At 35.6% G+C, this 12,648-nt stretch overlaps 1 protein-coding gene across 5 annotated transcripts in view; it reads left to right on the plus strand.

Moving 5' to 3' along the window:
- The window catches only part of AHI1 (Abelson helper integration site 1), a 90,984-nt gene that overhangs the window by 54,605 nt on the left and 23,731 nt on the right, over nucleotides 1-12,648 (plus strand). For all 5 annotated transcript variants that reach the window (XM_069010716.1, XM_069010717.1, XM_069010714.1 and 2 more), the window contains one exon: nucleotides 11,576-11,634. In XM_069010716.1, coding sequence (XP_068866817.1) covers nucleotides 11,576-11,634 — 59 coding nt within the window. The remainder of the gene's footprint in view (nucleotides 1-11,575; nucleotides 11,635-12,648) is intronic.

Consider the following 12,648-nt stretch of genomic DNA (forward strand, 5'->3'; position numbering starts at 1 on the left):
TTTTAAAACTCTGCTTCTGAAAACTTGTATTTGGGTGTTCTCTGCAACCTGTGGCACTCAATGAAGGAAGAGATTGCAGAGGTTCCTTTCTCATGTTTTCCAATTAGGGCTCAGTTTCTTCAGTTTTCACTTCCCCAGGCAAAGAGAAAAAATTCAAACTACAAACACGCAAATTCGAAAACCTTTTAGAGTCTCTCCTGCTCACTTGACCCCAGGCTTTGTTCTGGCTTGCTGGACAGTCCCTTTGCAGAAGGCTCTTACTCAGCTGTGTGACACGTACTATTTTACACTCTCTAGTTCATCTAGAGATTGATTCCAGCATACTGCATCCCCTTATGATTCTAGATATCAGATCCCCTTTTCCTATCCTGTCAATCTTTACTCCAGTTGTCTATATATGCTAGCTTCTGGTGCCATTGACTGGGGTTTTTTACAGATTAGCTGAAGGGTGTTGCAATGGCATCTGTTGATACAGGTCTTTCTGGAATCTTTTCAGAACCTGACTGGTCAAAGGAAGCAGACTGCTGCATCTAATATGCCAAATAATAAAATACAGAAAATTGGAGCTTCCTTCAAAATATGCATCGAGCATCTTTTGGTGTGACAAATTGCCTAGTAGCAAAAGTGTGTTGAAAATTCATTCACCAAACTTCTGGTTGTCATTATGCACCTGCAGAGCATATTAAGATTCACTTTGTAAGGTGTTTTCAGCTGAAGACCCTAAATAGGTTTCATTTTCCTACTGCCTGCATCTTTGAGTTTTCATTTATGGATAATCACATTTAAGCAGAGTTCACCTCTGTAGTAAAAAAGGATCGTCCTGTCCTTAAAGTAGGGGGGGTTTTGTGACTGTCTCAATTCAGAGGAGGTGTCTGTGAGATGTGTCACCTCTTCTACTTGTTCAGGAGAATGTTGTAACAGAGCTAGTTGAAGAACTTAGCCTGTGAGCCAGGTCCTAGCTAAAACCAGGTTGATACTTATCTCCTATAAGGACTCCAAGCATGTTCTTGAAAATTTTCATTTTAGGAATAGTTCAAAACACAAGTTCTGAATATATATGTTGATTAATTAGTGGTAGCTTTTCACCTTTCATGTCCAGCAGTTCAATCTAATATAATGTATGTTCTGCCCAATTATATTTGCTTCAGATTTGGCTGCTTCTGCATAAAAAAACAGCAACAAGAGGAGAAGAAATATAATTGTTCTTCTGTTATGTGCAAAATTTGGAGTGTAGTGCTCACCTGATGCACATCTATAATATACCACATCATGTGTACTTAGGTAACAGTACTTTATTGAAAATTTGTTTTCCTTCTGGTACAGAACATAAAGGAAACTTCCATCTTTTTTTGCTACTCACACATGTAAAGGATCTTCAGCAATTGAAATTGTGGTTTCAATTAAGGCTCTTCCTGCAAATCAGCTTTTCTTACCAAAACAAATAATTTTCAGAGTAAGTTCCAGGAATCACTCAAAGAGAACAAGGTGTGTCCAGGGTTGTCTGTATCACCAGTTCTTGAGTTAATAATTGGCACGTAAGCGTGTGCAAAAACCATCTAGGAAGTTTGAACTACTGAACATGGTTAATAAGACATATGCTTTGAGACTTCCAAACTTAAGAGTGTTACTAGACAATTTTCTGTTTTTCAGTTGTTTGGTCCCTTTGAAGAAACAGATGTTTGTAGCAGTTGTTGATGAAGTCAGTTTTAAAGAAACTGATATTATTCACAATGCATAATATATAGAAATGGGTGGTCCCTTTCAGAATAGGCTATGGAGAACTTCCTGTCCTTGAATATTCAGACCTCAATCACTCTCCTCTTACTTATGATTATGAAAACTTAGCACTTGCTGTTTTTGTCTGGGTTTTGGGTTATTGGAGATGCTGTATGAGCGTAGTCAGTAGTGATTTTAGCTGCAACTGGTAGTCAAACCAGAGAGGATGGGTCATATAATGAAGCTTACATGTTAAAGTACTGCAGTTTTTAACAGTTTGGCACTACCTGTGTGATGATGTGAAAAAAGCTGGTATGGTATTGGATTAAGTGCTTAATCAAATTTATTTCATGATACTGTAAAAAATATTTAGTCAAATGATATTTCTTTTTTCATTCGTTCAGAATTAATTTTCATTAATATTTGTGTTTACATTTTTAAACTTGCTGTGCTAATATTCTTGCTTGCAAAATTCCTGTACAAATAAGATACGAATTCACTGGATAGAATTGTTACTTTTACTTTCTGGCTTGCCACTGAGATAGTGGAAAATCTTACTGTCTTCTAATCCTAGCTGCAGCATTTTGTGTTGTTGATTGAACCTTGGAGAGAATTCTGTTCTCTTCAGGATAATCCAGAGTTTTAGAAATGTGGTTTTAGCCCAAAGCTGGGCACAGCACCTCTTTATGAACCTGCCTGTCTTAATTTGCCTTCTTTTACCTCTCCTCAGGAAATTTATCCCTGTGTAAATGAAAGGGAGTATTGCTTCCTAATTATGTTCATTGCAAACATTTTCCATGCTTTTTTTTTTTTGCATATTCCCCTCCTAAGACCTAAACATTCAAAAAATCCACTGCTATAAAAGCAGTAACAGGTTGGTGTTGCATTCTAGAGGACTTTGAAGACCTTGTAGGTAAAGGAAACTGAAAAATCAACATCACTGAAATCTGTGCCCAGCTGGATATCCAATGTGTTGCTTTAATTTTGGACTTAATATTTCAGTATATTTTCTTCTGTAACAGATGATACCAATATTAGTCTCAAGTGCTTTGTCGTGTGTTATTTACAGGGAAGTATATTCAGATTTTGTTACCAAAGTGGTTGCAGGCCATTATTATATTTCCCTATACAATTGGTTACTAATTGGAAAGGGCTTAGTTATTCATACGTGTTCTAATCACTGATACGTAGAAAAACTCCTTCTTAAAGTAGTTCATAAATTGTCTGAAAATTCAGAAGTGTGCATGTGGGAAAGCTCTCATGGGGTAGTTTGGTTTCACCACAGGCATATTTTCGTGAAATATCTGACCAGTCTAATTTCTGAACTAAAAAATTGAAAGTAAACTTGGGGGTGTATTTTAAAGACATGATCTTCTAATTCTGAATATTCAGTAAGAAGTATGTCTGTCATGAGCTTTTTTCCTTACTCTTTTGATTTGAGACCAAATTAAAAATCTTATATAATGGTTTCCTGATACAGTGTCTGCCAATGGTCCTGTATTTTTCAGGTTTGATAAGGTATGAATTGTTTGTCTATTTCATGGAATTTTCTGGTAATAATTTGTCAAAATTACTATTCAGTACTGGCTGAAAGTGATAATGTCATAGAGAAAGTAGTGGCTATTCTGGTCATGATAAAGACCTGAAATATCAAGCTGACTTATTTTTTCCAGCATATTGCAGATGATGATGGTGATGCTATTCTACCCTGAATGTAAATGTTAGGAAAATGCTACATAAGTTCTTCAAGCAGTTACAAGATTTAATTTTTTTTTTTTCCAGTCAAGATGTGATGTGACATTGTGAGGCTTACTGGGTAATACAGAAATTCAGTAGTTTATGCAGTAAGTGGTTGTTTTTACTTAGCTGACAAGACTTTGCATTGCAAAAATGTGTTAATGGCTGATTTTGAAGAGTATGTGTGGTATTCCAAGCATATTTTCTTACAGCTTTTCACTTGTGGAACGGCAGGCTAGTTTGATATAAGTAACTGTGAGTAACTAGCCATTGCTGAATTTCTGTTGTGGGAAGAACCATGCAAAGTAAATTACTTGGTTTTCCTTCCTTGCATAATTTTCATTCTTTGCCTTTTATCTGTAGTCAAATACATTTTTTTAAAGACATGAGTACAGTCATGAGGTCATAAGACACTTTGAGAATTGCAGATAGAGTTAAAGTCTATTTAACTGTATTACATAGGAATTACCTGTATTAATAAATAAAATTTAGCTGTACTACATATTTTTAGAAAACAGATAATCATAAATCCTGCTTAAGACCTCCATTCCCTCTGATTCAGGGAGGGTAATTAAAGTAGAAGCAAAATTATTACTAAACTCAAAAGTGAAGGTTGCTACTTCAGTGTTGGGCATTTACAACTCTAAGGGACTGCAGTTTTTATATTTCATGAAGTATTTTTTGATAGGGAACACCACAAACTACATGTAATAGAATACAAAATAAGTTTATTTTCAATTTTACTTTACTTTTTTTGCTTTTAAATAGTCCAGGTGAGCTTAGCAAAACTAATAATGACTTTCTCAGGATATCTGCAGCACTAGAAGAAAAATAACTCTTATTAATACAAAGAATGCGTCATAGTCTGCATTTTCCTTACATCTTTTTTATCTGCTATCTAAAACTTGTAAATAATGCTGCCAATCTGATTTCAGAAAGCTGATGGTATCTATGCAGGCTTATTGATGTTTGCTGTAGAATCACTTTCTGTTCTCTATGTTGTAGAAAGAAACAACTGGATACTGTAACCTCTGCTCGTTTTCAGTATCTAGTGCCATTGTGATGTCATGTTAGAAGTTGTTGTAAATTAGCACATTCCTGATTAGCATGAATTCAATAAATGTTCTTTACTTCAAAAGAATGCTTGGGACACGTGCTACTACTTGCATTGTTTATATATGGTACTGTAGAAACTTAACATTTGCAAGAAAAATGTAAGATGATGGTTTGATAAGATTACTCAGAAATAATTAGGTGGGTGTGTAGGCTGCTAAATGTATTTGATTTTAATCTCTAATTAAAAAGTTGGATTTTTTAATTGTTTTTGTGATGCAATAGTTTTCACTTCATTGTGCTTTTTGTAAATAGGGGCCAAATTCAGCCTGTTCATTGTGCCTAAGTACAAAAGAAATGTTTTCAAATGAAACCCAAAGCCAGTATCTCTATAGTCCTCCTCCTGGAGGATTATTCTCGGAGCAAACACACGTATGTGTCCTTGTATACCTTGAACCAGGAATGAAAATGATGGCTAAACTTGAATGAGTATCTCTATGCATTCTTTTGGCTGATGAGAGATATAATTATGTTGTGGGATCTGGCACTGCCAGAAGCATAGTGTTTTCATGTTGGTGCTGTCTGATTCTGAGGTCTCTTACATGAGGATTGGAATTGGTTGATATTACAGCAGAGGTATCTCTCTGTGGATCTACAGGTGTGAATTTAAGCCTTGCTCTGTTCCACTGCTCCAGTGTTCATTTAACTCTGCTGCAAGGACAAACTACTTGGTCACTTGGGCTGTGGAATCAGAGACAACCAGATGCATTAGCTGGAGGGAACTGCATCACTTCTTGGAGAAGGAAGTTACTCTGTTAAAGCACACTAGACCACTTGTGTCTCTCACTTCAGGAAAACCATGACTTGCTCGTGGTTTGAGAACTGAGGGTTCTCCTGGCAGTTGCAGCTGGGGCATCCACTGGGAAGTTGCATGCTGTGTTAAAGAAGCTGCAGCATGATGTTTGGAGCTGCATGGTTCTGAATTGTGTAACTCCCTAGAGTTATTTTTCTAGATAACTCCTTTTAATACCAGTGTTAAGTGAACAATTGGTTGAAAAGGTAAACATTACTTACTTTTTTTATTGAAAGCATATCCTGATGCACAGGCTTTTCTATATGGTGTAGTATTTTGAATGGCAAACCTGATCTATTGACATAATTTTCCAAGATTATTTTGTTGATTTACAAGTTTTTATTGCATTAATAGGGATGGGGAAGGGAAACAAAAATAAGCTATGCTTTTCCACCTATCAGTACATCTGTTTCAGCTTAGCTTGGAGAAGGTAAGGTGGGGTGGATTTGAGGTTTTTTATGCTTTAGGATTTTTGTCATTGCCATCTAAATCAGTCTGCACTAACTGGAGGAGTGTTGTCTGGCAGCAGTAGAGCTGCCAGAGCTTTTCTGTCTCTCATTTTTCTGAAGTGTATATAGCATATAAACAGCTCTCATATCCAACTGGCAAAATAAATAATCAGAAATTTCTCTGTATAACTTACAAAAAGTGAGACAGTAAACAGAGGGATTCTATTTGTCCTGTAGATTTTTGGGTTTAAGTGGATAGATTTAGGTTAATTGGAATTCCACTTAGAAAATGAGAATGACATTGAGGAGATAATTCAACCTTTTCCAGATGCTCTGATAGAAGCAAAAGGTGGGGAAAAAACAAGGAGAGTGCTAGTAATGGCATGGGCTGACACTGAGTAGACTTCTGTCAGGGCAGAATACACTGCAAGAGTGTAATGGGTGTTTGTAGGAGACCTTTGCATTCAGTAATGTTGCCATCACAGTGCCTTCGTATGTACCCTTAAATACTGCATGTGAGAGCTGTCTGTTTTGAGCATATACATTTTAAGGGGTTTGCAAGATCACAGAATCACAGCATTGTTTAGGTTGGAAAAGGCCTACAAGGTCGTTGTGCTCTAGCTTTGCCAAGAGTCACCTTGTCAACTAGACCATGGCACTAAGTGTCACATCCAGTAGTTTCTTAAACACTTCCAGGGACGATGACTCCACCACCTCCCTGAGCAGCCCATTCCAATGCTTAACAACCCCTTCCATGGAGAAATTCTTCCTGGTGTCTAACCTGACCCTCCCCAATGCAGTTTGAGGCCATTTCCTCTTGTCCTGTCACCATGACGCAGATTAAACTTCATTGAAATAGTTTTCAATACACTTTGGTCCTATCAATTCTCTTATTCAGTCTGGAATATCTTCAAAATCAAAGGTGCTAGACTAAGTTATGTAGAGCAGAATTGGAAGTGGGCTTTCACCTACAGCAGTGGATATTTGTGAAAGATCAGCTTTGCTGGTGAAACGAAAAGATACACTTCTGTTAAGTAGGTGCATCCACTCCTTTCATTTTGTGTGAACTGCACCTGAAAATATTTGTGGTGGGTTCTAAATGTATTTGTGATCCTGTGTTTAAATAAAGGAAAACACGTTCTTACCCAATGTATAAACAATATTTTTATTTAATGAATTCTGCTTGATCTGTTAGAGCATAATTGGTTTGAGGATAAAGTCTTTGAGGGAAGATTAATATATATTTAGATCATTACAAAATTACCGTAATTTCCTTACATTATACATAGCTTGAAAAATGAAATTGCAGAAATAGCTGAAAGCTTTTACTTTAAAAACCTCAAAACTTTCCTTTGAAACCTAAAGTAGAGATTGTATTGCATTTTAAAAGATCCTTTGGTGACAAAGATCATACTTTTGACTAGGTGACTGTGCTGAAAACATGATTCCATTTACTGGAAAAAGTTTTAAAGACGCAGAAGATGAGTAGGAGGAGGAATGAGCTGTTCTACACATATTCATCTCATATGTGACTTGACTTTTTTTCCAGTGTTTGTTATTTAATTGCATGTATTTTAACTACATTGTGTTGCAAGAGCAACCATGATATAATTCATAAGAATTTCTGTAACAAGAAATACCATTTCCTAGAGGCATTGTTTATTTTCATGTCTTCCAGGATTTTTGTGGGTTTTGGGACATTAGCAATTAGTATAAACCTAAAGTAAAACTCCATTCAAAACAGAATAATGTAGAACTAGAGTAAGTAAGATTTTTTTTTTCTCTCTGCCTGCTTTAGAGGTGTTTGTCACAGAAATGTCTGAATATTAACATTTTTCAGTTTTCTTAGATGTAAATTTGTCCTTCGTTCTGTGATTTTCTGAGAATTTTCCAGGATGAACTTTTGGATGATTTCATTAACTGTAGATTCCATGTGACTGAAATCCTTAGAGATTTATTATGCTCAAATACCTTTAGTAATTAAAAAATTGATTTATCAAGAGCATTTCAGAAAGTGAGAAAAAACCTTCTTTCAAAAAGTTCATTAAAGCAAGAGTTCTGTAATGAATGCTATCTAAGCCTTTTTTAAAAGAGCATTTTTTCACAGAAACATTTCACACTGTGTGGTTGTAGACAGTCCAGTAGGGTAATAGTGGAATTATGTGACTCCCTAGAAAGACTTCTTTCCCTGTTCGGTCTCTTATGCTTTTAGTTTAAAACAAATAAAATCACTAAAGATGCTGTTATTTGAAAGGAGGTGTTCTTAATTATTGCAAGTACTATTCTGGGGCACTCTTGCTGTTACCATATCAATTTCTATATAAGTCAAGTCTGTTTGGAAGTGAACTCATCTACTTTGTGCATTTCAGTCCAACTATTTAAAATTTGATCACCTCACACTAATGTGTTTATCTAGAGCAGAGGGCAGCTTTTCAGTGAAAGCATGCAATAAAACTGGGGACTTGGTAGTACAGACACATTTTGGACAAGTGCATGGCTTCTGTCTTCTCTTTAGTTGCAGTTATACTGGCAAAGAATATATTAGCAGAAGTGACCGAGGGGAACTGAGGGCACACTTTCAGTTCACTGTTCAAATTGTACAGGAAACTACCACGGTTTCAGACTCCTCTCAAGGCAGACAGATACATTGTTTTTCAAACCAGTTCTTTGGTAATCATTTCCCTAAAGGTGGGCTCATGACATAATTGTAACAATAGGATTATGTGGACACTGAAGAAGAGCTGTCCTGCTGTTAAATTGTGTCAATGTGAAAATTTGGAGCATTTGAGGAGAAGCATTAGCATCTATCATCTTGAGATGCCTAACATTGCAGTTAGACATTAACAGTAATTCTCCTAGAAATAATATGTTCTTATGTAAAATTCCGTATAAAGGAAACCGCTGAAGAATCAATGTAGAGTAGTAGGAAATGCAATGATTCAAATGTTGATACTTTCGTAGAGATTAGCTTCTGAAGATGTATATTATTTGGAAGGTGAAGACAGCAGATGTGTTAAGAAAGAATATTGTTGGAGAGTTCACATAAAACATCTGCATCAATAAAAATGCTTTTGCATTTGTGATTCTGAAGTTTCCTTAAGAAAGGACGGTCTAGATTACCCTGGGTGTTGCAGGGGGTGGTTTTGGGCTTGACCTTACAAGGGATTTAATGACCTTTCTATAAGCTCAGACTAAGTGAGAGTCCCAGCAGGTCATGGTGTCCTGTAAACTTAATTTTTAGATCAAGTGGCAATGTCCTTTGGGAATCTGGACCTCAGTTTCACTATAGTTGTTGAAAAGCGTGTACAGCCTGGATGAGAGAGAATCAAAGCAAGCACTGCTGAGGCTGTTAGTCACACCTGCTTGATGTCATTTACATGCTTCATTAAGCATGGAACCATATCAAGCCCATAGCTGTGTAACATTGCTTTAAAATTCTACTGCCTCATTTGGGGAAGAAGAGATGGATATTCCTTTGCTTGCTTGTTTTGTGAATGGGGAAGATTTGAACAGTTTTTTTTGTTGGTTTGGGTTTGTTCTGTTTCTTGGAGTTTTTTAATATGACCATTTTGAATGTAGGGGCTACTAAAGGAATGCTTGATAACTAAAAACAAGGTAACACTAAAGACTACTTTGGGGTAACCAATAGACATGTTCATGGAGTATTTGGACCCAGGTGTGCTGTGATCTGTTAATACCTCAAGCAAAGTAATAAGAATTTTCTGTTTGTTTTGTTTCTAGTCACGGAAAACACTGAGTCTGAACCAGTGCCAGGTTCTAGAATTCCATACAGCACTCCTTATATCTCTGAGTTACACATCTGTCTCTGTCCTACGCTTGCAGCGTAGCAGGTCTGCGCTGCTCTTTTTTGAGGCTTAATTGGGAATATCGGTCTAACCATAAAATTTTCTCCTGATAAGCAGCTGAATAGAGAGGCTGCACAGGAGTACTCACATCCATAAACATACAGTCCAGGAGCACTTGGAAGTAATGTGTGTTTTCCTTAGAAAAATAAGAAGGTCAATAATGGAAATGATAAAAATGCAGATTCGTGTTGTTTTTAATTAAAACTTGAATATTTTTATACACAAGCAATTGTTTTTATCAAATATTTTATATATCTTTTATCTTAGTATGGGTTTGTGTAAAGTGGCACAACATTCCCATGCTCAAATTGACCATCTTAAAAATAATTTTTTTATCATGCAGACATTTTATTGGTTTTCAGTTTGCTTTTTATTCAAAGACTTGATACAACATGTATATGTGACAATACACATACTATCATCTCTGCAGCATCTCGTTTTCTGGCTTTCTGAATATGTAGATAACAATATCAATAGGAATAATATCCCCACTGACTTTTGGTTAGTACTGAACAAATGTTTTAGCAAATAGTTTATTTGAAAAAAGGTTGCCTTCAGGACTACTGTCTTCAAGGATGGATTGAATTCAGAAAATTGTTTGCATTCTCATCTCTTTCTTCTTCTTAAAAGAGGTGGGAAAAAGTAATAAAAGCAAATTAAGCCTTTCAAAATAAAGTATTTCAGAATTTATGCAAAGTTTTTTGAAATTATTAAGATCAAAATGTTTTAAATTCATACATGAAGCTAAATAATCCATTATTGCATGTATTTAGGACTTCTCACAGGAGATCAGTCACATGCAGATTTTCAGGAGCATGGTTTAACTACAGTTATTTGAGCTTGCAGCTTTTATTCTAGCTAGAAATGTCTAAATGTCTTAATGATTAAGCATTTATGAGTAAACTTCCTATGAAAGTCGAAACCACCAGGCTTTAGAAAGTGTATTATGGATGGAGCTGTGCAAGTTTCCTTGTGGAGCTCTGCCAGTACATGGGAATCTGAATCTGAAAAGTCCACTTTATTCAGATACTGGACTCCTCAAAAGCAGGCTTTTGGTGTGGCGAATGAAAATGAGTTTTCAGAACTTATTTCTCTTTAAAAACAAAACTTGTTTCAAAGCTAGTGTCTCACAGAGAAAAGCCAGTGAGCTTAACTCTGTGTTGCCTGGCATTTCTGTGCTTGAGAAACTGTTCTTCAATGATGCGGTAGCATTTTTCACTGTCATGTTCAACGATTTTCAGATTTTTTTGTGTCTTTTCTTTTTAAGATGTTTTCTTAAGTATACAGCTGAGGAGACCAATAACAAAAAGATAAATCCATGGATGATAAAAGGATTTTCCTAAGCTTAGTAGTTAACATAATAGTCTGAAAAGAAAAGAATTTACAAGTACTTGTTCAAGTGCGCTATGTAGAGAGTGAATAAAATAAACAGCAAGATGTGTTGTGATAGGAACTCTGATGATCAAAGGGAACTACTGAATAGGAATAGTTATTCTTTCAGATAAAATAAGGAAGTAATTCCTTTGTGAGTTTTTGTGATCATTTCTGTTGGAAAACTTTGTATGCATTACTTGGAAATTCAATGAAGAGAAAAGCAATACAGCCTAGATAATAGTGTCAGCTTTGAGCACGAGGTGGCATGTGGACATAGCTTGAGCTACTTCTCCAAATCATTTGAATGGAAATATTGGATTAGTTAACCTTGTGTCAGGTCTGTTAGTTAAATAAACCCTCCAACTGTTCCCGACTGAAGGATGCATAGTTGTGACTGAAAGATGCTGCTGCTTTTCATTAGAATTTTGTCAAACATACCCTGCTAACATAATGATTTTAAAATAAAATGGTTTATTCGATGGAAAAAGGATAACAAGCAGAAAATTCACAGCCTTTTCTTTTCACAGGGTGCTTCAGCCCAGTAGGAAATCCTCTTAGTCGAACACTATTGGGTAGACTACAGACGGTAAGGAATTCTCTTTTTGCATTTTTTTTAAATTGATGTTTAACTATAAAATGTCATTATTCACAAGTTCTCATTGTAGAGATGTGGGTTTTTTTATCCTGTCTTTATTCAAAAAAGAGGGATCTTCAAACCAATTGTCTACATGGCCAAATTAGTTTATGCTGTGACCAGCTGGTAGTGAGATCAGATATCTGCAAATCAAAAGCTTTGTATTTTTTTCATGAATACTTTTACTTACTGTTTAGAAATAAATAAGATAAAATCACATTCCTGTGTTTTTTTATTATTACTAAGAAAACAGGCATTGATAAGTAACTGAGAGAAAAGCTAAGACAATACCTTGGAATTAAATTCTCTTTGCAGCATCATGTTTTCATTGTTTACTCATACTTGTAAGAAGTGAAATCACAGCTATCCTCTGTTTACTTAATTGCTTATCTGTTAAATATTGATTGTAAACTTCTGCTAATTATATTTGTTCTTCTCTTTGTTTCTGGTTTCCTGATCACCATAAATGAAATAAAAATCCAACAGAATCTGTAAATGCCATTAATTGCAACTATACATTTGATGAACCTGTATTAAACAGAAAATGTGTGGAGAAACTAAAGAAAGATCAAGTGGTGCTTCTGAATACTGAATGCATTTGTGTGTCTATGAAGCTGGGCCTGTTGTACTGGAGATGTTAATCCTCCTACACCCATGGACAGAATGCCATGGTTTAATATTCTGTTGTAACTGCACCTATTTTAAGTTTTGAGAGAAATGTTATAAATGGACATAAATTAACTTGGGTAATTTATAGCTGTTTTACAGTTAATTTAGGGTTTTGTTTGGACTGCTTTAGGATTTTTGGACCTACCTTTTTTAACAGAATCTGTTAAGACAGTTGTGGAAAGCTTGTAAGGTACATAGGATTCACCAAGAAATTTTGAAAACATGGTTTTACATTGCAGTTGTATTAGTTGCTAAATGATTCCTGTTTTCATGTTTTCAAATTTTTAGCCATCAATA

Source organism: Aphelocoma coerulescens, chromosome 3 (genome assembly GCF_041296385.1).
Source record: "Aphelocoma coerulescens isolate FSJ_1873_10779 chromosome 3, UR_Acoe_1.0, whole genome shotgun sequence".
In the NCBI taxonomy this organism is placed as follows: domain Eukaryota; kingdom Metazoa; phylum Chordata; class Aves; order Passeriformes; family Corvidae; genus Aphelocoma; species Aphelocoma coerulescens.